Here is a 25,772-nt window from a genome sequence, read left to right as displayed (position 1 = left end):
GTTGTCTACTTCAAAGTCTTTCACTAGAGAACAGTCCAAGCAGCAGTCTTTGGCTTATGGCCACCTTGGACACAAGGTCAGTCAGCCCCTAATCTTTCAACTTTCTAACTGAAGTTGACTGGGTTATCAGAGCAAGAGTCGGGGAAAGGGGTTTGTCTTCACCCATCCCTGCATCACTAACTGGGTGAGGCCTTTTCTTCACTTTCCTCCATGCATCTTGTGACCCATCCTGAGGGGCACTTCAGAGCCTACCACTGCACAGTGTGGAGGTGGAACTTTATGATAGGAAGAGTTTTAACTTGGCAAAGGATAATCTGTTGGAATTGTTACCCATAGTGACTTAGTAAGCTCTGGTTTCACCAGGACCCTCGCTGAGGGGCATTCCCAAGCAGTACCTGCCCACACAGCCACAAGCTTAGACCAGAGAGGCTCCCAGCGCCTTGGCTGAGACCAAACTGTTCCATGTCCACAACAGTTACATTCCCGCTCTTGGATGGGTGGAAACCATTTGTCAGTTGATAAAGACTGAAATCTATTTAAGAGACGCAGCTAGAAGCAGCTTAGTAGTATAAGCATGTGATAAATGAAAGGCTAGTTATAGGAACGTAAAATGATAAAAGTTAAAGATCACTTACAATTGGAAAATGTAGGAAAACCAGCATGTATTGTGCTTCTAGACTTGGCATGTTGTCTCGTCTGATTGTATGTTGTGTTTTTGTCTGTCAGCAGTTTTGCTGGGTCTCACTGGATGTTTTATTAAATTCAGTTTCCAAAAGGAATTGTCAGAATTTTTTGAGTTGTTTTACTAACCACAGAAAATGTTCTGGTTTTCTTAAGATCAGATGGTTAAAATAAGCTGGTTCTTGGCACTCTTTTTAGATAAGACTTCTCTACCTTTTTTATCTCTAAATTTAGTAGAAGATTGTAGCTCAAAGAAAAAAAATATTCACAATGTCTCTGTGATATTAATTCGAACAAAGTCCTCTTTCCTGTGACTTTTGGCACTGTACCATATGCTTTATTAAACATCAGGAATTAGATTGACCTTTAGGACACAGAACGGAAGTAACAGTCTTGAGGCTTATAATAGAAGAACAGTTTCAAATGCATAAAACAACTGCTCTATTTAGCTGCACATTTTGTTAACACTTTTTATTTTAGTAACCTTGCTTCTTATAAAGATTTTTCATTAGTGTTCTCAGCAGAAATAACTGAAACATCTTTCTTGACCTCACCAGGCCCAGAACAAAACTTAAAAGAGGATATGCCTTCTTTAAACCTTACATTTTGCCAGATCACTGCACTGATTATCAAGTGGCAGGATGGTTACGAAACCGTGGAAACATACAGACCTGCTCTCTTAGGTCTGCTTCCCTTCTACCTCAGTTTGTCTTACTGATGTGTGTCACCTGTGCAAGAGTAGCAACTACCCCTCAGAACCAACTCAGGTTAGCTCTTTACTGTTCCAACGAAAGGCAACATACTCTAAAGTTCCTTCATTTTCTTCTTACTGTTGCCTAATGATGTTTTACCAAGTTATGCATTTGCTTCCAAATTCTGGTTATCCTTTTGGTTACTGTCTTTATCCTTCATTATTTCCTTTAGCAGGCTGCTGAAAACGATTCCATTATGTCATCAGTGAGATTTCATTTTCTACATAGGAATGCCGTGCAGAGTAACGATTGTGACTTTTGCCCAGCTCTAATACTTAACTTCTTTTGTCAGGAAGTGAACTGATGCTGGCTTCTCTTTGTCTTATTCCAAGCTGGGGCATGAGATTTTCCCTGCATTAGAAGGTTGTTGAGACCTGAAGCCTGGGAAGGTAAGATGCCAGCGTAAATCCTGTCCATTTAGAACTGTGGTGTAATTGAGTGCCTGGTGATTTAAGAGCACAAGTTTTTCTGCTGTTCTTGGTTCATGGTCTTGACAGATGCTTAAAGTTTTACCAAAACATGAACAGTGAAAAACCTCTATAATTGAAAGGCCCATTAACATATTATTTATATTAATTATAGTATAGTATAATTTTATATTTACTGAAATTATTACTTAAAAGAAAGGAAAAACTGACATGTCAATTTTTATGTATAAATATTTTTACATCAAGAATCATAATATGATAAACTATGAAAAACATGGCCTTTTTGTTGTAGTTTTATTTTTTTTTCTGATCTTTTAAAAAAATATAATAGACTATTTATTTATTTATTTGAGACAAGGGTCTTGCTATGTTGCCCAGGCTTATCTCAAACTTCTAGCCTCAAGTGATCCTCCTGTCTCAGCTTCCCAGGTAGCTGAGATTCCAGGCACAAGCCACCATGCCCAGCACTAGACTTTATGTTTAAGAGCACTTTTCGATTTCTTCCCTGATCATTTTTTGAAGTAGGCAAAATAGGGAGAACAGGCTTGAATCACTTATTTTGTTACTATGGAGAAAGAAGAAATTTTGAGAAAATCAACAAATCCCAGAATTTTGTCCTAGTATTCTGGTGAACCAAGCAGCTTTCTATGGGTGTTTTTCCCAAAAAAATTTTCACTGGAGAAGTCTGGCTAATGTACGCACTTAGTAATGAAGGTCGTGTTTGAACACTTCCATTGTTTACTCTCATCAGTTGACATGCTTTTTCATTCACTGCATTTTAGCTAATTTTAGTAAATAAAATATTTCTAATTCTCACAGTGATTTACTTAAGCTAAAAAATTGTAGTGTTTCATAGTGAAACTATAAACAATACCCTACCTAATGACAAATATAGATTATTCTCTATGCAGACTGTTTTGTCATTTATATTCAGATACAATATATAGCCCATTTCAGCATGTGAATTATCTGAGTAATAGTCAATCTTGAAAGAATTTGACATTTTGCTTTTTTACTGGACTTAGATTAATACATTTGAAGTACTAATAATATCAGTTTTTAGTGGTGCTAATGTCATATGAATATGACATTAAACAACATAATTTTTGTAAGATTGATTATTAGCTAAATGTCTCTAGATACTATTAAGAATCCAATACATGCTTAATGAGGTTGCATTTATAGTGCTGGCTAATAAGAGAAACAAGTCCTGAGCCAATCTCTTCCTTGACTGTTGGTTTATAGAAATCTGGTCGGAGTTTCACAGGATTCTGGCCATGTTTGTATGTTGTTATGTAGCCGTGGGCTATTAAAGGGATCCAATCCCATGCTGTCAGTTTGTTTTCATGAACACTTCCGATAGTTTTATTTCATTTTATTTTTTATTTGTTTTTTCCATTTGTTGTGAATTTCAGGTTGAATTTTGATTGCCAGAAAGTATCAAGTGGAAATCAACTTTTTCTTTACAAGATAGGTCACCCTAAATGAAGTGGCACCGACGTTAAGTCTTCCTTTAGTTTGTGAACGCTTTTTAGCATATAAACTTTATTTCTTGTTTCTGAGAAATAGTTAATAATAATAGCACATGTATTAATCACCATGCTTTTAACCTTTCCAGTTATAATTTTTCTCAGGCATTTTATTCCCTGTAGTCCAATATTTTCATGTAAACATGGCCTTTGTAAAGTGATTTCTATTTCAATTTTAATTGTATAATGTGTTTCAACATTCAAAGCATTTTTTGGACTTTCTTACTTGATTCTGATGATAGCCCTGTGAAATAGTAAAAGCAAGTGGTGCTATTGTGATTTTGCAGAGTCTTAAGTGACTTGCCCAAGAGCACACAGCTCACAAGCATGAGAATGAGGTCAAGAAGCCAGTTTTTTCCAGCTCACAGTCCAATATTCTTTCTTGAAGCTAAATGACACTCTGTTTAAAACTGGGTTATTTTATTCATGCTAAAGGTCTCTAATGTTGTAACAACTTACCTTGAATGCTGTAGAATCTAATGAATTGATTCCGTGTCCCGTGCACTAAACACAGCTTCTGGGTTTAGGGTCAGACAAAACCAATGTGGAATTTCTTACTTGGTGAAGCATTTATATTTGTTCCAGCATTAATCTTCATTCCAGGAAAATGTGCATGATCCCTCAGTGCTTGGTATTCACCTCATTAGGTGGCACAGCTGTTTGCTACTTGGCAGTCTGTGCATAAGTAAGGTCCAGAAGCAATTTAGCAAGAGAGTTACTTACACATAAGAACTGAAAGGGCCTTGGTTCTGTGTAAAACCCGATGCAACACTTGATCTCTCTGTCTTTTGCTTAAATGCTGTGCTAGGACTACCAGTTGTCTTTCTGTATCTACTTAATTCACCCTTAATTATCTTTAAAAGAGTTGATTAATTATATTTGCTTGATATTTGTGTCATCACTGAGCTCATAAATTTTCATAAATGAGATAGAGTTTTAGAATTAGAGTCTTTGTACACAGTCATTGGTAGGCAGTGTTTACTTTTGTGTATGATAAATACCTGAAAATTTAAAATTCATTTTTGGGCTATCCAGTTCTACTTCTTGGATAATAACGTAACATTTAAATTTGTCTTAGTCTTTCTCTAGATTCTGACTTGACTGGTTGAATGGTAATAAGATTTTTTTCTTGACTTTGCTTTGCTTGAAGTTATCATCAGATTTTTACCTTCCCGCAAGAATATGCATTTGCTTTACCCCAGCTGTAGAATGACTGAACACCCTACTGCTGACTGATTTCCCTTATGTGCCTTTTTCTGTTTGCTTAAATGCTGATCTGACCACTAAGCTTATATTTATATCACTTCTTTGACTCCTTCCAACTCAGAATATTTATTGTCCAGGTTAAAACATTTATGGTTGGTCATATTGGTTAGTTTGTCTTTTTTTCTTTGATGTTCAAGCTTACCTAGACTTAGACAAGAAATCTGAGCCAGGCGCTGTGGCTTACACCTGTAATCCAGAGCTGGCGGTAAGAGGATTGCCTGAGCCCAGGGATTCGAGAACAGCCTGGGCAACTTGATGAGACCTTGTCTTTACAGTAAATCAAAAAATCAGCCAGGTGTGGTGGTATATGTGGTTCCATCTGTGGAAAGCTGAGGTGGAAGGATTGCCTGAGCCCAGCATGTTTGAGACTGTGGAAGCCATGAGCATGGTCACTGCATTCCAGCCTGGGCGACAGAGTAAGACTCCAACTCAAAAAAAAAAAAAAAGAAAGAAAGAAAGAAAGAAATCTAAGTAATGAGTGTATAGTTTTTTTTAAAAAATAAATCTTTCTCATAAAAGAAGTATACTATCTCATCTCAGAATTTATTTCGAATTTTGGTTATTTTTTCTAGAATGGAAACTGAGCCCCATTTTTAACATTATTTGAAAGCTTGAGAGTTATTTTAAAACTGAATAGGAATTTCTTTAATGGCTAAAACTTTTCTCTAAAAAACTTTCAGCAATCACAAATAATTGTTGCTTGTTTTTGTTTTAAAGGATAAACCCAGCCAGATAAATTATAGAGGAGTGTTTATTTTATCCTTATTATTTTAAAGATACTTGTGATGACTAGCTTTAGCACCCCGCCTTTGTACCGTATAGGATGTTGCCCTTTCCTTCTGAGGTTTGTGATGGCGCGTGGACTGATGTGAGGGCAGTCTCTGTGGTGACTTTCTGTTGGAGGCTGTGTGTTCATCCCTTTTTGGGAAGTGGGAGTTGGAGCTAGAGGAGAAAGAAACGGATTATTTTCACCTAATCTTTTTTTCTTCTCAGCTTAACTGACTTAAACTATGGAAAGATTGGTATTTTACATTTAGACCTTAGGCAATTGTGATTTTCCCAAAATATTTTTACTTGCATTTCATATCCTATCCTTGCTTTCCCTTTCTATGTCTCCTCAATCCCCTGGTAGCTGGAGAGAATCTAGACTGCTGCTTTGCTTGAACTGACACCCCAATGGAAACTGTTACCAGTCACACCACTGCTTCCCACTGAGCAGGGCTTAGTTTGTAAAACATCTTTTGTCTACTCATTTAACTGAACCGGATTCCTCATGCTATATCTTGATGTTCTTTCTTCTTATTTATGTGTATACTGCTTTATTAGTCTATCACATTAGTTGTGAAAGCTAGTAATTAGTTCACATGTTAACTTTCTAGACCTGTATTCTTATTTGTCTAAGGTAGGAGAAATGGAGATAAAATTTCTAGATACCTACCTAAGCTGGAAAGAGGTAAGAAGAATTAATTTAGTAGAATTAAGCTTTTTATTTTTGGTAAAGTCAGCTTAAAACCAGCCAGTTTGGTAAAACCAGTTTACACACACACTTAATACAGAATTGTTGCTGAGTATAGTTTTCTCCAAGTCGACCCCATAACTTCTTAAGTTGCTTTATAGGTAAACATTCACTTATATTAAAATATTACTTGTATTTTAAATGCATCTATAAAATGATGAAATTAATCTGGTACCAAGCAGTGTGTCGTTCTTGCTAATTTATGTCAATCTCTGTATTTTATAATCCTTTTAACATATTAACAGGGAAAAGGGAATTAATTAGTAATCCCCAAAATTATGGTTCTTTGTCATATAGTTTTAGAGAGCTAAAAGTAATGGCTTTAAAATATTTGGTTGGCAAATGAGGTTAAAAAAAATTCTAGAAAAAAAAGTAGTAAGGTAGAGAGTAGAACTACCAGATATTAAAACCATATTATAAAGTAACAGTATTGAAGCAGTGTGGTAAAGACCCAAGACTAGATATATAGATCACTGCAGAAGAATAGAAAGAAATGCTGTTACTAATATAAATTTGACATATGTTAAAGGAGACACTGTTAAGCAGTGAGTAAGGCACTGATTATTTAATAAATGGGGTTTGAATAACCAGTTAAGTTTAAGGAATTATGCATTTAGATTCTCCCCTATACTAATAAATAAACTTTAGATGAATTTGAGTTAAGTATGGATAATTACATCATTGAAAATCTAGACAATAAGAGGATTGAATAGTCCTATAATTTCTCTGGAGTTAAAAAAGAAGGTAGTAACAAAAATTAGACTGCATTTTAGTTTTAGTGTAGCTCTGAGCATTATAAGAAGGCATATCTATTCTGTGTTCACAGTCTGTAAATTAGTCTTTTTTCTTTGTACCAACTGAAAGTCTTTTTTTTTCTCTCCAAATTAGCTAATCAAATCGAAAGTGCGATTCTTTATCTAAAATCTTATTCCATAGGTGCATTGAAAATTATACGGGAGCTCGTTGTGAAGAAGTTTTTCTCCCAAGCTCCAGCATCCAAACTAAAAGTAACCTGTTTGCAGTTTTCGTGGCCTTGGCTGTTCTTCTAGTAACACTTATCATTGGCGTCCTCTACTTCTCATGCAGGTAACCAAAACATGCTTTTGAAAAGAAAAGTGTAATGTGTAAAGTAATTATTCCACTAATATATCCTTTAGTTCTAGATATTTTTCCAGATACTGTTTTATGTTTAGACTTATCTCTCTAATATAGTTTTTGTTATTAAATGAATTAGTCATTTTTGAAAGGATATTAATAAGAAGTCTGAATTTGTTTTTGTTACTGTCATCATTATTTACCTTGGCTTCTCTAAACTAATAAGGTATAGCTGGGCATGGTAGCACGTGCCTGTAGTTCCCGCTACTTGGAAGGCTGAGGCAGAAGGATCACCGGAGCCCAGCAGGTCGAGGCTGCGGTGGCTGGGAGCGGCCACTGCACTCCAGTCTGGGTGACAGAGTGAGACTCCAACTCAAAAAAAAAAAAAAAAAAAACTACTAAGGTAGACCCACAATCAAAGTAAATTTTGAATGTGAAAGAAAAGAAACAACTTATGCAATACTGTAAATGTAAATATAGGACATATGGTTAATATCCAAGGTCAACTATTTAGTGTCTACTATGTGCTAGGCATTGTGCTAAGCTTAAAGAATACAGTAGTGAACATAAGCCACATTTTCCCTAATTTCATAGAGATTTGAATCAATTTGGAGAGATAGACAAATAAGCAGGCAATTAATTTGAGATTAGGAAATAAGAGAAAAAAAAAGAAAAAGTTGCCTGTGTGAAGCAGTGCTATGCACTGAAGATTACTTTCATTCATTTGTTTTTGTCTTCAATTTTTTTTGAAATTTTGTGAAAATAAGTCAATATTGAGTTTATTAACTCTCTTTAATTAATATTTATAAATTCATACTGTATGGCATCATAGATACTTGTGAAAATAGAGCTGAAGTTAGTCATAAAAGAGATGTAAGTAGGCTTGAAAAGTTTATACACTAAGGTAATATATAGGCAAAATAGTATATTAGGTGCTACTTTCTGGACTACTTTACATCAAGAAATACTTTAAAATTGGAGGGAGTCTACTTTTAAAAAATATGTGGTATTGTACATTTTAGTCCAAAAGATATCATGTAAGCAATCCAATATATTTTATCTCATAATTTTAGCATCTGACTACTTAAGATATAAACATTTAAATTAAACCCATTGTATCTGATTGTATTTCCCAGCAATGACCACAAGGTATCTCTATTACATATTCTTCTGCAATGTGACCATGCCATTCAAGAGGTAGAGTGGATTACTGCCAAATTCTTGAATCTGGACAGGCACTATGATTTTTGCTTTGACCGTAGAATGTTGCAGAAATAATACTGTTCCAATCAAGGGAACCGCCTTTAAATGACCTGGAAGCTTCTACCTCTTGCTACTCATACTTGGGATGCTCCCTTGTAAGAGGCCTAAACAATTGGAAGAACTAGCTCCGGCTGAATTTCCACCCAACAGCTAGCATCAACTGCCAGCCACTCGAATGAGCCCTCTCAGATATTCACCTCATTTGAACTTTAGTTGACTCCTGATTTAGCTGCCAGTTAACAGCATCCACATAGAAGAACCCAAACAAAAAATGCCCAGTTGTCAACTCATAGAATCATGAGAGATAGTTTGTTTAATCCTTCAATTTTGGTCAAGATTATATGTTGTGCATTAGTTGATAACCAGAACACCCATCTTTGGAATTAGGTTTACTCTTGACTTGAAATGTATAAATGTTTGGAAAACTGAATCATGATTTATTCTTATTCTTATTCTTCTAAACTTTTTCAGACTAATATGCTTAGGGGAAGAGCAACTGACAGATTCCCTCATGAATCACTCTAGTGCCACTTGAAGATATATATAGTTTCCATCTGTTATTGATTGGATAATGAATTACTTTTTAAATATAAGTCAGGATTGTCTAGGTTTGGCTGCAGTAACTACCAACCCTAATAATTTAGTGGCTTCAAAAACAAAGGATTATAGCTGGGCTCGGTGGCTCAGCCTGTAATCCTGCGCTTTGGGAGGCTGAGGTGAGTGGATTGCCTGAGCCCACGGGTTCGAGACTCGCCTGGGCAACTTGGCGAGACCTCATCTCTACAATAAATAAAAATGAGCCGGGCGTGGTAGTGTGCGCCTGTAGTTCCAGCTACTTGGAAGGCTGAGCGGAAGGATTGCCGGAGCCCAGCAGGTCGAGGCTGCGGTGACTGGGAGTGGCCACTGCACTCCAGTCTGGGCGACTGAGTGAGACTCCAACTCAAAACAAAACCAAAAAAACACACACAAAAAACAAAGGATTATTTCTCACTTGTTGTATGTAATTATTATAGATTGGCAAAAAGGGCTTTGCTTATCATAGTCACTTAGGCACTCAAGCTGATTGAACAGCCACCATCTTGAGTCCTGTTGGTTGTCATACCAGAGGGAAAAGAAAGCTATGGAGAGTCTTAAACTTAAATTGAAATGATCTGTCCCAGAAGTAACACACATCACTTCTGGCATACTTTATCAGCCAGAACAAGTTTCATTGTTTTACTCAATTATAAGAGGTGTCAGGAAATACCATTCAGCCATATGACAGTAAGGTAGACAGCCAGAAATGCATGTCTTACATAGTGACTAAAAGGCTTATAAGGAAATCTGTTCCATTGCTAATTGTTAAGAGTGATTTTTGTGATTTTAAATCCATAGAACTTTAACATTGTTGAAATTGTCCAAAAATGATATTCCATTGCCAACATATTGAATTTGTGAAAGGCATGGTATATTTTACCTCATAGGTGTTCAGTGCCCCTGAGCAGCAAAGTTTCAGAAAGGAGTGCTTCTAAGCCGGAGTTGCTCTGCAGACTTTAGCCAGAAGTTAGAAATATTCCTAGTCTGATGTGCCCTGTAGCAAGCTAAACAATACTTTTTAGGTAGAAAGTGCAGGTATAATAGAAGGAAAGAGCATACAAGAACAAGAAGTGGTACTGAATAAAAAAGAAAATAAAACCTCCAGTCATAAACATTATATGGGTTTGCATCCTGAATTCACACTTTCTGACTCTCTGGAGAAAAAAGCTAAAATGTAAAATTACCAGGTTGTTGACAGAAATGATGTTAATATTCCCATATTGTTGACAGAAACAAATACAAATCAATCCTTGAAGAACTGATTTTCATTCTTTTTTTTTTTTTAGTTGGAGTCTCACTCTGTCGCTCAGATTGGAGTGCAGTGGCCGCCCCGGCCACCGCAGCCTCAAACTGCTGGGCTCCGGCGATCCTTCCGCCTCAGCCTTCCAAGTAGCTGGAACTACAGGCACGTGCTACCATGCCCGGCTAACTTTCTGACTTTTATTTTAGAGATGAGGTCTTGCCAAGTTGCCCAGGTGGGTCTCGAACCTGCGGGCTCAGGCAATCCACTCACCTCAGCCTCCCAAGGCGTGGGATTACAGGCTGAGCCACCGAGCCTGGCTCGATTATCTTTCTTTACCTTAAAAAGCATCTTACAGTATAAAAAGATTACCAAACATAGAAGAGCACAATTAGTTAGAACTAGCAGAAACAACTGATAGTAGAATCAGCTAGTCAAACATCTTTATTTATTGGAATAATCAAGCACATGATTTAAAATAAATATGTTTAATATATGTTGAAAATAAATGAGAGGCTTGGAAATAAGCAGACTTGACAAAAACCAAAAGAATCCCAACAAATAAAATAGAATAATTATAACTTTTTAAAATTCAGTACATATCTTAGTTCAGTAAAAAAAATTTTAAATTTAATGTATGTACTGAAAGCACATTAGGGCCGGGTTTGATGGCTCAACCTATAATCACAGCACTTTGGAAGGCCGAGGTGAGTGGATTGCCTGAGCCCACGGGTTCAAGACCAGCCCGGGCAACTTGGCAAGACCTCATCTCTAAAATAGATTAAAAAAATTAGCCAGGTGTGGTAGTACGTGCCTGTAGTTCTGGCTACTTGGAAAGCTGAGGTGGAAGGATCACCTGAGCCCAGCAGGTTGACACTGGGGTGGCTGTGAGCGTGCCACTGCACTCCAACCTGGGTGACAGAGTGAGACTCCAACTAAAAAAAAAAAAAGCAGATTAGATACAATAGAAGACAGAATTAGTGAATGGAAAATGAATAAGAAGAAATTACCCAGAAGGTAATCCTGAGAGAAAAAGAAATGAAAAATATTGAAGAGAAGTCAAGAAACATGGGGACCAGAATGAGTGTTTATTTGGAGTTCCAGAAGAAAAGAGAGAATGGACAGAGGCAGTATTTGAAAAAGTAATGGCTGAGACCTTTTCAGAACTGATGAAAGTCACCCACTGATGTTAGAAACTCAACAAATCTCAGGATAAGTAAAAAATTTACATATATGCACAACATAGGAAAATTGTTGAACACCAGTTCTAAAAATAAAATCATAAAAGTAGAAAAGAATGGCAGATTATCTTCAAAGATGCAACAGTTAAACTGACAGTTGACTTCTTAGTTAGAATGAAACAAAACTAGAAGACAGAGCAATGATCATTTCAGTATTTCAAATATTTTCAGTTTGCTAACAGCAAAATGTATTCTCACTGATGTTTTCAATATAAGAAAATTATCAACTGTAAATATCTGTAGCACTGAAAATATCTCTCAGGAAAGAGGGTAAGATGAAGATAAGTTTTGGTAAGCAAAATTTGAGAGAACTCTCAGTTCTCAGTTCTCAGGATTTATTCAGGGAAGAGGCAATTGATCCTGTATATGACTTATGTGAAATGCAAGAAACAACAGAGAAAGCTGTTCATATGTGAATAAATGAAAACAAGTATTATACAAATTTCAGTAATGATATTGTCCTATATATTTTTTTAAAAGGAAGATGTGACAGCAATAGCAAATAAATTGAAAAGATTATAATTAAAGTATGCTAAGGACTTTGTATGGGGGGGAGATAATATATGTGTTAATTTTGATCTTGATAAGATGAATAGTAAAATGTCTAGGATAACTCTTAAAATAATAGAAAGTAAAGTTCTTAATTTCCAAATTAGCAGGACAAAAATGGAATAAAAAATAACCAGTTGATTAAAAATAAAGCAAAAAAGAAAGTTAAAAATCAATAAAAAGCATGATATAGATGGTTGATTTAAGTGTATCAGTTATATTAAATATGATTGTGTTAAAGATTCCAGGTAAAATACAAATATTATTGTTATACAAGTGTGTCTATATATTTAAATCTAATGTCCAAAACATTAGACTACAGAAAGGTAGAGGTTAGAGGTAAAAGGGCCATGAAGGCTATACCAGGCTAATGCTAAGCAAGAGAAAGCTGGTCTAGCTATATAAATATCAGACACAATAAATTTTAAGGTAAGGAGTTTAAGAAAGATTTGATAACTTAAAATATATATGCACTTAATACCTATCTTGATTTGGGCTGTAATAACAAACTGTCATGCCCTGGATAGATCCAACAGTAGACATTATTTCTCACAGTTCTGGAGGATGGAAGTGTGAGATCAGGGTGGTGGATGGTCAGTCAGGTCCTCATGAGGGCTCTCTTCCTGGTTTGCAGACAGCCATCTTCTTGCTTGGGACCTCACATGTTGGGGGGATAGCTCATCTCATTATAAGGGCACTAGTGTCCCATTCTTGAGGGCTCCATGATCATGACCTAATTACCTCCTAAAAGCCTCATTTCCAAATACCATCACTCTGGGAAGGGCTTCAACATATGAATGTGGGGGTACACAAACATTTTGTCTGTAGCATTAGCAAAGTCTTTAAAAGTATAAATAAAAAATTGAAATATAAAAAAATAGACAAGCCACCCTCATAGTTAAAATGTAATATATGACTCTCAAATTTTTAAGGAGATAAAAATCAGTAACACAATATAAGATTTTAACACCATATTAACAAGCTTAATCTACTAGACTTATTCTACAACACAATACCCAACAATTACAGAATTCTTTATGAAAATTACTCTAAGCCAGGCTCGGTGGCTCAGCCTGTAATCCCACACCTTGGGAGGCTGAGGTGAGTGGATTGCCTGAGCCCGCAGGTTCGAGACCCGCCTGGGCAACTTGGCAAGACCTCATCTCTAAAATAAAGTAAAATAAAAAAAAAATTAGCTGGGCGTGGTAGCGCGCACCTGTAGTTCCAGCTACTTGGAAGGCTGAGGCGGAAGGATCGCTGGAGCCCAGCAGGTCGAGGCTGTGGTGGCTGGGAGTGGCCACTGCACTCCAGTCTGGGCGACAGAGTGAGACTCCAACTCAAAAAAGAAAGAAAGAAAGAAAGAAAATTACTCTATACTGGGCAATAAAGAAGCTTTCAACACATTTCAAAAGCTTGCTGTTGTACCACATAGTGACCAAATTCTCTGTCCTCAATATGAGTGACAGAAAATAACGATAAGAACTACCCATTTGGAAATTAAGAAATGTACTTCTGTATATTTCATGGCTCAAAGAAAAACTCATAATGTAAATTAGAAAATATTTTCATCTGAATTATAATTAAAATACTATGTAACAAATCTATGAGATGCCAGCAAGGGAAATTTATAGCTTAAAATGCTTATATTAGAAAAGAAGAAAGCCTGAAAATAAATAAACTAAGCATTCATCTTACTACATTAGAAAAGGAATAAGAAAATGAATTCTGGGAAAACAAAGAAGTAAATGACAAGAAGCAGGAATTAATGAAAATAAGCATATAATATGTATAATAAAAAGAGCAACAAAGCCAAAGTTTGGTTCTTTGAAAATAGTAATAAAATTGACAAAGTTCTATCAAGGATTAAAACAGAGAAGAACAAAGGCACAAATGAGCAATATTTGGAATGAAAAAAGGTGCTTAGGTGCTGCAGACATTAACAACATAAAATAATTATTTTGTATAACTTTAAGCCAGTAAATTTGAAAACTTAGATTAAATGCAAAAATCCCTAAAAATATAACTTCTTTAAACTGGGCCAAGAAAAAATACTTAATCTGAAATTTCCTGTAACCATTAAATGGAGTCAGTAATTTAAAATTTTATAAAGAAAATCCCAGGCCCAAATAGTTTTATTGGTCAGTTCCTTAAAACAAACAAACATCATAGGGGATAGAAAAATAGGGAATGCTCATCCGTTCTTTTCTTTTTTTGAGTTAGAGTCTCACTCTGTCACCCAGACTGGAGTGCAGTAGCCACTCCCGGCCACTGCAGCCTCGACCTACTGGGCTCCGGCGATCCTTCCGCCTCAGCCTTCCAAATAGCTGGAACTACAGGCGCATGCTATCATGCCCAGCTAATTTTTTTTTTTTTTTGAGTTGGAGTCTCACTCTGTCGCCCAGACTGGAGTGCAGTGGCCGCTCCCGGCCACCGCAGCCTCGACCTGCTGGACTCCAGTGATCCTTCCGACTCAGCCTTCCAAGTAGCTGGAATTACAGGCATGCGTTACCATGCCCGGCTGATTTTTTTGATTTATTGTAGATTTGAGGTCTCGCTGCCCAGGCGGGTCTCGAACCCGCGGGCTCAGGCAATCCACTCACCCCAGCCTCCCAAAGGCGCGGGATTACAGGCTGAGCCACCGAGCCCGGCTTAATTTTTTATTTATTGTAGAGATGAGGGCTCGCCAAGTTGCCCAGGCAGGTCTCGAACCTGCGGGCTCAGGCAGTCCACTCACCTCAGCCTCCCAAAGTGCTGGGCTTACAGGTTGAGCCACTGAGCCCAGCTCCATTCTTTTTTAAACTTAGCCTCACTTAGAGATACAAGCCTTCAAAGATAAGTCTGCAGCCTTAACAGACTAGTACACTATTTTTGTAGGTTTAGATACAAAACAAAGTACTATTACAAAATACTGCAGACTGGGTGACTTAAACAACAGACACCGATTTTCTCACAGTTTCAGAGACTAGAAGTCTGAGATCAAGTTGCTGTCATAATTGATTTCTGGTGAGACCTCTCTTCCTTGCTTGTAGATGGCCTGTTCTTTGTTCATGTACGGAGAGAGAAACATCTTTGGGGTCTTTTCCTCTTCTTACAAGGACACCGATCCTGTCAGATTAGGTCCCCTCCCTTATGACCTCTCTTTACCTTCCCTAAAGACCTTGTCTTCAAATACAGTCATATTGGGGGTTAGTCTTCAGCATAAGAATTTTGGGGAGTACAAAATTCAGTTCATAACAGATGATATATGTATTAGGGTTTTCGAAAGAAACAAAACCAACAATGTGTGTGCATGCGTGTGTGTGTGTGTGTGTATGTGTGTGTGTGTGTTTGTGTGGAGAGAGAGAGAAAAAGAACTCACTAGTACTACTTACTCTTTAACCATCTTGGGTTTACTCCAATAATGCAAAGCTGATATAACACTAAAATATTAATTATTTCATTTTATTTATAGATTAAATGAGAAAAATCTTTTTTTTTGAGTTGAAGTCTTACTCTGTCACCAAGGCTGGAGTGCAGTGGAACTCTCATGGCTACCGCAGCCACAACCTGCTGGGCTCAAGCAATCCTTCTGCCTCAGCCTTCCAGGTAGCTGGAACCACAAGCATGCGCCACCACTCCCAGCTAATTTTTTGATTTTATTGTAGAGACAAGGTCTCGCCAAGTTGCCCAGGCTGGTCTCAAACGCCTGAGCTCAGGCAATTCTCTCACCTCCGACTCCCAAAGTGCTGGGATTACAGACTTGAGCCTCCGTGCCTGGCCGAGAAAAATATTTTAATCTTATCAATAAAAACTCTTACCAAAATAGGAAGAAAACAAACTGTGCCTACGAAAAGCCTACAGCAAGCAGCATATGAACAGCAGAGACGGTATTGCAGAGCAGTGGGGAAATAATGGACTTTTCAATAAATGGTGTTGGCATTATTATTTATCCACATAGAATAAAGTACAATGGAATCTTTGCCTCAAGTTATACTTCAGAACCAGTTCGAGTCAATTAAAGGTCTGAAAAATATAACAAACAAAACGGAAACTCAGAGAAGAACATTTAAAGAATGTTTTTGTGCCCTTGGGTATAGGGTTAGATTTCTGAAACAAGAATCACAGTACAGATCACAAAAGAAATGACTGATCAATTTGACTCTGTTAAAATTGAAAACTTCTAGTTATCAAAAGACACCATGAAAAAAGAAAAAAGAAAAGCCAGGCTGCAAACTGGAAGAAGATGTTTGTGACACATGAAAATAGACATATTTTGAGTATATCAGCTCCTATATGTCATTTTTAAAACAAAGGTAAACTTGTACACAAATGGGAAAAATAATTGAATTTATAGAAAATGAAAAGCAAACATGAAGAGACACTCAACCTTATTAGGGAATTGCAAATTAACCCCACAACAAAATACCATTTTCTCACCCATGAGACTGGCAAAAAATGTTATGAGAACATCCAGACAATATACAATGTTACAATATTGTTAGATTTTAGATTTCAGACAGCTTTGAGCACTTTTGAATCTTTTTGCAAGACCTCTGTAAACAAGTACATGCTCTTCACCCCAGCAGTTTCATTGCTGCTCACAAATGTGTAGCAGGACTTTATAGTAGAACTGGTCATAATAGCAAATAATTGAAAATTACCCAAGTACCTATGAACTCTAAAATGGACAAGTAAGTTGTGGTGTGGTCACACTGAAGAATAACTTGTAATAGCAGAAATGAGCTGCAGCTGCACACATCGACCTGGATAAATCCAAGAAACAAGACACAGAAGAAAACAGCATGATTCCAGTCATATAAAGCTTAAAACCATGTATAACTAAATAATGTAGTGTTTAGGGTCATATATATATATATATTTATATATATATATATATATATATGCATATATATGGGGTAAAAAGTGTTACGCATGATTAGCACAAAACACAGGAATGTGATTACCTCTGGAGGGGGAGAGGGAAGTAATTCGAGAAGGGATAGGATGGGGTTTATAATGGCCCATTCATAACCTGATACTGGGTCCAGAGGTGCTTATTGCTGATTTTTAAACTGTACATATTTTTATGCACTCTTTTTGTATGTATGCTTTATTTCACAATAAAACAAATTTTTGTTATTCATAAAAGTTAAACATTTTCATTTTAGAACATTTAGGACATGGATGCAAATTTAACCGGTGACAAAATTAGCATCTATAAAAATAACATCCTTGAATAATTTTCAGGTAGGCTTGCAATGGGTTTGAAGTCATATGTTTTCCTTTTTTTTTTTTTTCAATTGGAGTCTCACTCTGTCGCCCAGACTGAAGTGCAGTGGCATGCTCCCAGCCACTGCAGCCTTGACTTGCTGGACTCCGGTGATCCTTCCACCTCAGCCTTCTAAATAGCTGGAACTACAGGCATGCGCTACCATGCCCGGCTAATTTTTGATTTATTGTAGAGATGAGGTCTCGCCAAGTTGCCCAGGCGGGTCTCGAGCCCATGGGCTCAGGCAATATACTCACCTCGGCCTCCCAAAGCGCAGGATTACCGGCTGAGCCACCGAGCCCGGCCTATTTTCCATTTTTTACATGACAACACAGGCAGGGATAATTTTACATGATGATAATGGCAGAGACATGTGTCTCACCAATGTCAAGAGCAGAATTAATGGGAAGAATAACTTTAGTAATTGTTGCTTACAGAATCTAAACATAAGGTTTGGGCTGTTTTGTACTGACTACATGAAATGTATTTATCTCTTGGAAATGTGGTGCTTTGAAGAATAAGACTGTTTACTGTAATAGTTTTGGGCCCATTAGTGGTGACATTGCTTTAAACTGAGGCCCTTCTAAACTTTAGTCACTAATTAGCACCATCTTTGAATGAAGTCCATAATGATACCCACTACTGCTCAAGTCTGGGCTAGGATCAGAGTATTTTAGGAGTAGAAGCCAGTGTGCTTATAGAAAATGCACATTGCCGGGTTCAGTGGCTCAGCCTGTAATCCTAGCACTTTGGGAGGCCGAGACAAGTGGATTGCCTGAGCCCGCGGGTTCAAGACCCACCCGGGCAACTTGGTGAGACCTCGTCTCTACAATAAATCAAAAACTAGCCGGGTGTGGTAGCACACACCTGTAGTTTCGGCCACTTGGAAGGCTGAGGCGGAAGGATCGCCGGAGCCCAGCAGGTCGAGGCTGCGGTGGCTGGGAGCAGCCACTGCACTCCAGTCTGGACGACAGAGTGAGACTCCAACTCAAACAAAGAAAAAAGAAAATGCATGTCATTTATCAACGAAAAGTGACTTTGAAATCATTTTCATTAATGTAAGCTATTACTCTTGAGTATTGACACATTGAAAAAAAACTAAAGCAACCATACATTTCAAAATTTGTAGCTTTTTATGTCATGCTCACATAAATAATAACCTGTATTAATCAGATGATCAAAAAACCTGATGGACTATAACCTTAAAAATGTTCAAAAGTACTTTTTAAAATAACATTAATAGGATAATTGACTAAAGCTACCCCATTTCACGTAAAGATCTCCATTAATAATGGAAACCTATTTTTAAAAAAAGTACAAATAAATCACACTAAGATATAATGACTTTGCTGTCTCAAAGAAAAAAGATTGGTGGCATCATCAGCATTTGAAGCCTCCACAGATGACCTGCCAGTGCTGATGGATTTGCTGGTAACAAAGCAGTTTTCAAGCAGCCCTGACAATTTCAGGTAGTTGTGGAAAGAAATCGAATCTCTAGATATTCAAGTTTAAACTTTCCTTTGAATATCATGTTATATTGTAAAAAGAAAAAAATTTAAACTTTCTTTCTAGGTCTTCTGACGTGCTTTTCCTATTAGCCATTTTTGTGTTTCTCTTTTCTTTCCTGTCAGGAAGGGCCACCTTCAGAGGGCTAGCTCAACCCAGTATGATATCAACATGGTGGAGACAATCAGTGCCAATACCCGCCACAGTGAGTAAATGCAAAGTGAAATCCTTATATTAAAGCCCTAGATGAGATTTTTGTTTTTAGTACATGTAAGGATTTGAATCTATCCAAGAGAGGCTGACCTTCAAAATTTTCTATGGATTTTGTGCTAGCCATTCTTTTTCACATGAAGATGAATTTATTAGCAGTATGACACAAGTTACATTTTTTCCAAAACAAACCAGTTATCTCAATATGTAAAGTTTTGGTGTTAGCTATGATGTGCTACACAGATTCAAGGAACTGATTTCTCAGAAGTATTTTTAAGTGGGTAGTTTATGGAAAGGAAGAAGAGTTTTACTTATAAAGGGAAGCAAATCTTTGGGAAACTTGTAGACAAACTGATGTTTTAAAACTATCTTGAGACTTCTACTTCTGGTCAAGATGGAGTGACAGGCACTGGATTTATTTCCTCTTGCTTGAAACAATAAAAAATGGACAGAATACATGAAGCAACAGTTTTTAAGACATTGACATCAGGCAACAAGGGACCATAATCCCTGAGAGATGGGAAACAGATGAGGTAAGCCCATGAGTGCCTTAGATTACTGCCTTGAGAGAGTTTCCAGGCCGTGGTACAAGTGGGGAAGCCCAGACTGAGCTTGGCAGACTTTCTGAGTGGATTAGATGGAACTGAGCATCCAGAAAGATCAAGGTGTCTATAGTTCATTGAACAGGTACTGGAAAAGAGAGAGAACTGTACAGAGAAAGCTGAACAGCACATGCATGGAAGGAAAAGATGTGAGGTTAGGAAAAGAATCACCTGAAAGAATTGGAAGTGCCCGGTGCTCACACAGGGCCAAGAAAAGTGCCTGTCCTCACCAGCAAGACTAAAAATCTCATGGCTCATGAAGTATTGGATAGAGTACACAGAAAATTGTTTTGCTGGTAGTGGAGAATAATTAGCCCTAGATTAAGCACTGCTTCAGTCCTACTTAATAAATGTTAAAAGCATGAGCTGAAAGAATTAAATCATTTCCAAATAACCACATCCTAAACCAAAGCTCATCAACACTAAAAATATCCAGTACCCAACAGATAAAACTCATAATGTCTCACATCTAATAAAATTACCAACCTGCAAAGAAGCAGGAAATGTGTTAAAAAATGAGAAACGCTAATAAATTGAAAATTGATACAGATGTTAGAAATAGCAGATAAGCACGTGAAGCACTAACAGTATATTCCATATATTCAAAAAAACTAAGTAGAGATGTGGAATTTTTTTTTTTTTTTTGAGTTGGAGTCTCACTCTGTCACCCAGACTGGAGTGCAGTGGCCGCTCCCGCCCACCGCAGCCTCGACCTGCTGGGCTCCGGCGATCCTTCCACCTCAGCCTTCCGAGTAGCCGGAATTACAGGTACCCACTACCATGCCCGGCTGATTTTTTTTATTTATTGTAGAGATGAGGTCTTGCTACCCAGGCAGGTCTCAAACCCACGGGCTCAGGCAATTCTCTCACCTTGGCCTCCCAAAGTGCTGGGATTATAGGCATGAGCCACTGTGCCCAACTGATATATATATATACATTTTTTTTGTTGTTGTTTTGGTTTTTTTTTTTTTTTTTTGAGTTGGAGTCTCACTCTGTCGCCCAGGCTGGAGTGCAGTGGCCACTCCTGGCCACCGCAGCCTCGGCCTGCTGGGCTCCGGCGATCCTTCCGCCTCAGCCTTCCGAGTAGCCGGAACTACAGGCGTGCGCTACCACGCCCGGCTGATTTTTTGATTTATTATAGAGATGAGGTCTCGCTGCCCAGGCGGGTCTCGAACCCGCGGGCTCAGGCAATCCACTCACCTCAGCCTCCCAAAGGCGCGGGATTACAGGCTGAGCCACCGAGCCTGGCTATATATATATTTTTTTAAGGACCAAAATTGAACTTTCAGAGATGAAAACTTGTGGGTGAGATTAAAAACTGGATAGTATTAGCATCAGATTACTCACTATGGAAAATATTGGTGAACTTGAAGATACAGCAATAGAAACTATTTTTAAAAAAAAGGATTTTTTAAATGAAAAAGAGCATCAGTGAGCTATGTGACAACTTCAGGTAGAATAATATTGGGTTAATTGGAGTCCCTGAAGGAGATGAGAAGGGAACAGAAAAAATATTTGAAGGAATAGTAGCTAACATGTTTCCAAATTTAATAAAAACTATCAACTCAAAGATACAAGAACTTCAACAAAGCCTACACACAAGAACATGGAGAAAAAATACAGCAAGGCACAGTATACTCAAATTGCTCAAAACCAGTGATAAAGAGAAAGTCATAAAGGCTGCCAGATATTGACACATTGCATTTAGAGAAGCAGAGATAAGGATGTCGGTAGACTTCTTTTCAGAAACAATGCAGCCCAAAATAAAGTGGAGCAGCATCTATAATGCATTAAATAAATAAGTAAATCTGGAATTCTTTACCCAGCAAAAATATTCTCCAAACACAAGACAGAATAGGCAGATCAGTCTTGAAAAAGATTAGCAAAGGTGGAGGAGTCACGCTTCCTGATTTCTAAACTTACTATAAAGCTGTAGTAATCAAGGCAAGGAGTACTTCTGTGAGGATAGACATGTAGGTCAATGGAACACAACTGGGAGTCCAGCAGCAAATCCTCACCTTTATGTGAGGGGGGACCCCCCAAAATGAAAATATCTTTTGGAGGGCAGGCCTGGTGTAGTATAGGCTTCCCCTGCTAGGTAAGGGTTCTAGGAACCCGTCAGCATCAGTGCACCAGCTGGCATTGTTGTGAGATGCTGTGTTCAGCTTCAGTGAGTTTTTCTTTGGAGAGTCTTTCAATATGTTTGCCCATTTCATGATGGGTGATTTACAAGTGCATCTGCCCACACCACACTGAGTATTCAGCAGTTTTTGACCCAAAACAGCATGACCCCTGTGCCCCACCCTCCCTGTTCACTCGATTTTGTCCCTGAGTGACTTTGTTTCTCCTGATGAAAAAAGTCCTCACAGGGAAATGTTTTGTTGATGTGGAAGAGGTGAAACAAAAAAACAGTGGAAGCACTAAAAGGCATCAAAATTGACAAGTTCGAAAACTGTTTTGAGCAGTGGGAAAAGTGTCTTGATAGGTGAATTGCATCAAGCGGAGAGTACTTTGAAGGTGACCGAAGTTTTAAAATGTAAGAATAAGTACACAATTTTTAACAAATAAATTCCGGACTTTTCTTTGTCCTTTCTCAGAGTAAATTAGTCTTTTTAAATGATGCCAAGATAATTCACTGGGAGGCAGTAATAGTCTTTTCAACAAATGGTCCTGGAAAAACTGGATATCCACTCACAAAAGAATGGATTTTAAACCCCTACCTCATACCATATATAAAAATTAACTTAATATGAATCAAATAACTAAATGTAAGAGCTCAAACCATATAATGCATAATAGAAGATATGGGTGTAAATCTTCCCGACCTTAGATTAGGCAGTAGATTCTTAGATATGATTCTGAAAGAATAGGCAACAAAAGAAAAAAAAATGAATAAACTGGATTCATCAAAGTTAACAACAACAAAAAATTTGTGCTTCAAAAGATACCTTCAGGGAAGTAAAAAGACAAACCACAGAATGGGAGAAGGTTTTTTCAAATTGTGCATATGATAAGGAACATATATCTAGAACATATAAAAACACAGCTCAATAATAGACAACGCATTTTAAAAATGGCTAAAGTATCTGAAAAGACAGTTGTCCAAATGACCAATAACCACATGAAAAGATATTCATCATTAGCCATCAGGACAATGACAAATCAAAGCCACAATGAAGCTGGATGCAGTGGTTTCTGTAGTCTCAGCTACTCAGGAGGCTGAGGCAGGAGGAACACTTGAGCCCAGGAGTTTGCAGCTGCAGTGAGCTGTGATTGTGCCAGTATACTGCAGCCTGGGTGACAGAGTGAAACCCTGTTTCAAAATAAATAATTACATACATACATACATACATACCACGATGAGATACCACTTCAGTCTATTAGGATAGTGGCTGTTATTAAAACAAAAAACAATCAGAAGCCATTTGTTGGTTGTACAGAAATTGTGCATTGCTGGTGGGAATGTCAAATGACAGTCACCTTAAGAAAACAATATGGCAGGTACTTGAACACAATAACAGTGTTTGTGTTCAAGTAACCTTTATCTTACTTAATGACTCCAAAGTGCAAGAGCAGTGATGCTGACATACTTAAAATTGCTCTGTTGGATCAGTTATTAATTTGTTGTTGTTACAACTTATAAATCAAACTTTATCATGCATATGCATAGGAAAGATAGTCAATGTAAGGTTCAGTACTATCCACGGTCTTAGGCATCCACTGGGGTCTTGGAATGTATCCCACCTGGATTGGGGGGAGGTACTGTCCCTAATGACAAATTGAATGGGTCAGTTAAAAATGGTTGAAATGGTAAATTTTGTTTTGCATATTTCATCACAATAAAAAGTCAGCCGGACTAAAAGAGATGCCATTATTAAGTGATGCTATCAGTTGATGCATTTTAATATGCTCAAAATTATCACAAGAGGTTTGAAATGTGTTCCGATACTTTATAATTGAGCGAAAGCATGTATTTTGGTAATTTTGTTGATCTTTCTTATATTTCTAATGATAATACCTGGAGCCACATTAATTTGTAAAGCGCTTGATATAAAATAACTGGTGAAGAAATTCTCAAAGTGAACTGAAAATTTTTTATTGACCATGATGTTAACTGGAAAGGTTAATGCTAGGGGCCAAATCTGATAGAAAATGTGTGAATGTATCCGGCCACAAGGCCTTGAATGCCCAAGTACCCATGCTTGTGATTCATCAACATCATTTCTTCTCAAAAGGTTTGTCTCTTGAATTTTTTTTTCCAGAATGTTCAATGGGATGGTAAAAACGCAAGTATTTTTTAGAACACACACATAGAAAATAACAGTTTGACCTGTTTATAAAAATACATTTGTTTTAAAAAAAAAAAAAGAAGCAGGAAGTAACCTTGCAGCTTTAATTTTTTAAATTTTTTAATTGTTTTTGTTTTTGTTTTTGTTTTTTGAGTTGAGTCTCACTGTCACCCAGACTGGAGTGCAGTGGCCACTCCTGGCCACCGCAGCCTCGACCTGCTGGGCTCCGGCGATCCTTCCGCCTCAGCCTTCCAAGTAACTGGAATTACAGGCGTGTGCTACCACATCCAGCTAATTTTTTTATTTATTGTAGAGATGAGATCTCACCAAGTTGCCCAGGCGGGTCTCGAACCCGCGGGCTCAGGCAGTCCACTCACCTCAGCCTCCCAAGGCGTGGGATTACAGGCTGAGCCACTGAGCCCGGCTCACCTTGCAGCTCTTATACATACACATATACTATGGCTAAACTGGGAAAAGAACTTTAGAACTCAAGTATTAAATTGCGATTTTTAAAAAATTGTGTGGTACAGTTATGGGTTAGGTATACAAATATTCATTGTGCAGGTACCCTTGTTGACGAGGTGTGCCCCCCTTCCCCAGACAGATATTGACTACTGTTAAAATCCCACCTCCCTTCCCCTCCCTGCCCCCCCCCCCCCCCCCCCCATAGTTTCCCATCACTGTCAATCCTTTTCTTATCGTGTTACGGTAGTTGTTCAAGGTCCACGTATGAGTGAGAACATGTGATACTCAGATCTTTGTTTCTGTGAGAGATCTCTCAGTATTATAAAACTCTAATACCATCCAGGTTACTGCAAAATTCATGATTTTTTTTCTTTTTTATGGCTACATAATATTCCATTGTGTATATGTGCTACATTTTAAAAATCCAGTCCTCTTTTGATGGACAGCATGGTTGGTTCCATGATCTTGCTATTGTGAGCGATACTGCAATAAACATATGTGTGCGGGCATCTTTTTTTATAGAGTGATTTGAGTTCTTCAGGGTATATTCCCAGTTGGGGGATTGCAGGGTCATATGGAAGGTCGATTTTTAGAGCTTTTAGGAATTGCCACACTGATTGCCACAGAGGCTGTACTAGTTTGCACTCCTACCAACAGTGTAGAAGTGTTCCCTTTTTGCCACATCCTCTCTAGCATCTGTTATTTTTTGAGTTTATTGATAATGGCCATTCTGACTGGAGTTAGGTGGTATCTCAGTGTAGTTTTAATTTGCATCTCCTTGATGACTGGTGAGTTTGAACATTTTTTCATGTATCTGTTGGCCATTCATATGTCTTCTTTTGAGAAGTATCTGTTCATATCTTTTGCCCACTTTGTAATGGGGTTGTTTGTTTTTTTCTTTCTTTCTTTTTTTTTTTTGAGTTGGAGTCTCACTCTGTTGCCCAGACTGGAGTGCAGTGGCCACTCCCAGCCACCGCAGCCTCGACCTGCTGGGCTCCAGCGATCCTTCCGCCTCAGCCTTCCAAGTAGCTGGAACTACAGGCACGCGCTACCATGTCCGGCTCATTTTTGATTTATTGTAGAGATGAGGTCTCGCCTGCCCAGGCGGGTCTCGAACCCATGGGCTCAGGCAATCCACTCACCTCAGCCTCCCAAAGGCGCGGGATTACAGGCTGAGCCACTGAGCCTGGCTTGTTTTTTTCTTTTCAGCACATTTGAGTTCCTTGTAGATTCTTTTTTTTTTTTTTTTTTGAGTTGGAGTCTCACCCTGTTGCCCAGACTGGAGTGCAGTGGCACACTCCCAGCCACCACAGCCT

The 25,772-nt window shown here is 37.9% G+C and overlaps 1 protein-coding gene across 3 annotated transcripts in view; it reads left to right on the top strand.

Moving 5' to 3' along the window:
- NRG4 (neuregulin 4) overlaps positions 1–25,772 on the top strand; it is a 40,109-nt gene that overhangs the window by 8,875 nt on the left and 5,462 nt on the right. For 2 of the 3 annotated variants that reach the window (XR_002481505.1, XM_008050885.1), the window contains exons 3-4: positions 7,109–7,258; positions 19,016–19,095. Coding sequence is in view for 1 of the 3 variants with exons in the window: in XM_008050885.1 (XP_008049076.1) it covers positions 7,109–7,258; positions 19,016–19,095 (230 nt within the window). In the remaining 2 variants the exon portion in view is untranslated. Of the gene's footprint in view, positions 1–1,725; positions 1,823–7,108; positions 7,259–19,015; positions 19,096–25,772 lie in introns of all 3 variants that reach the window. The other variant, XR_002481506.1, reaches the window with a different exon arrangement.

The sequence above is a fragment of the Carlito syrichta genome, unplaced genomic scaffold (genome assembly GCF_000164805.1).
Source record: "Carlito syrichta isolate Samal-C Ts95f unplaced genomic scaffold, Tarsius_syrichta-2.0.1 Scaffold153937, whole genome shotgun sequence".
NCBI classification, from domain to species: Eukaryota; Metazoa; Chordata; class Mammalia; order Primates; family Tarsiidae; genus Carlito; species Carlito syrichta.
Note: the sequence above shows the minus strand (reverse complement) of the source record. Positions and strands in the feature narration are given on the sequence as shown.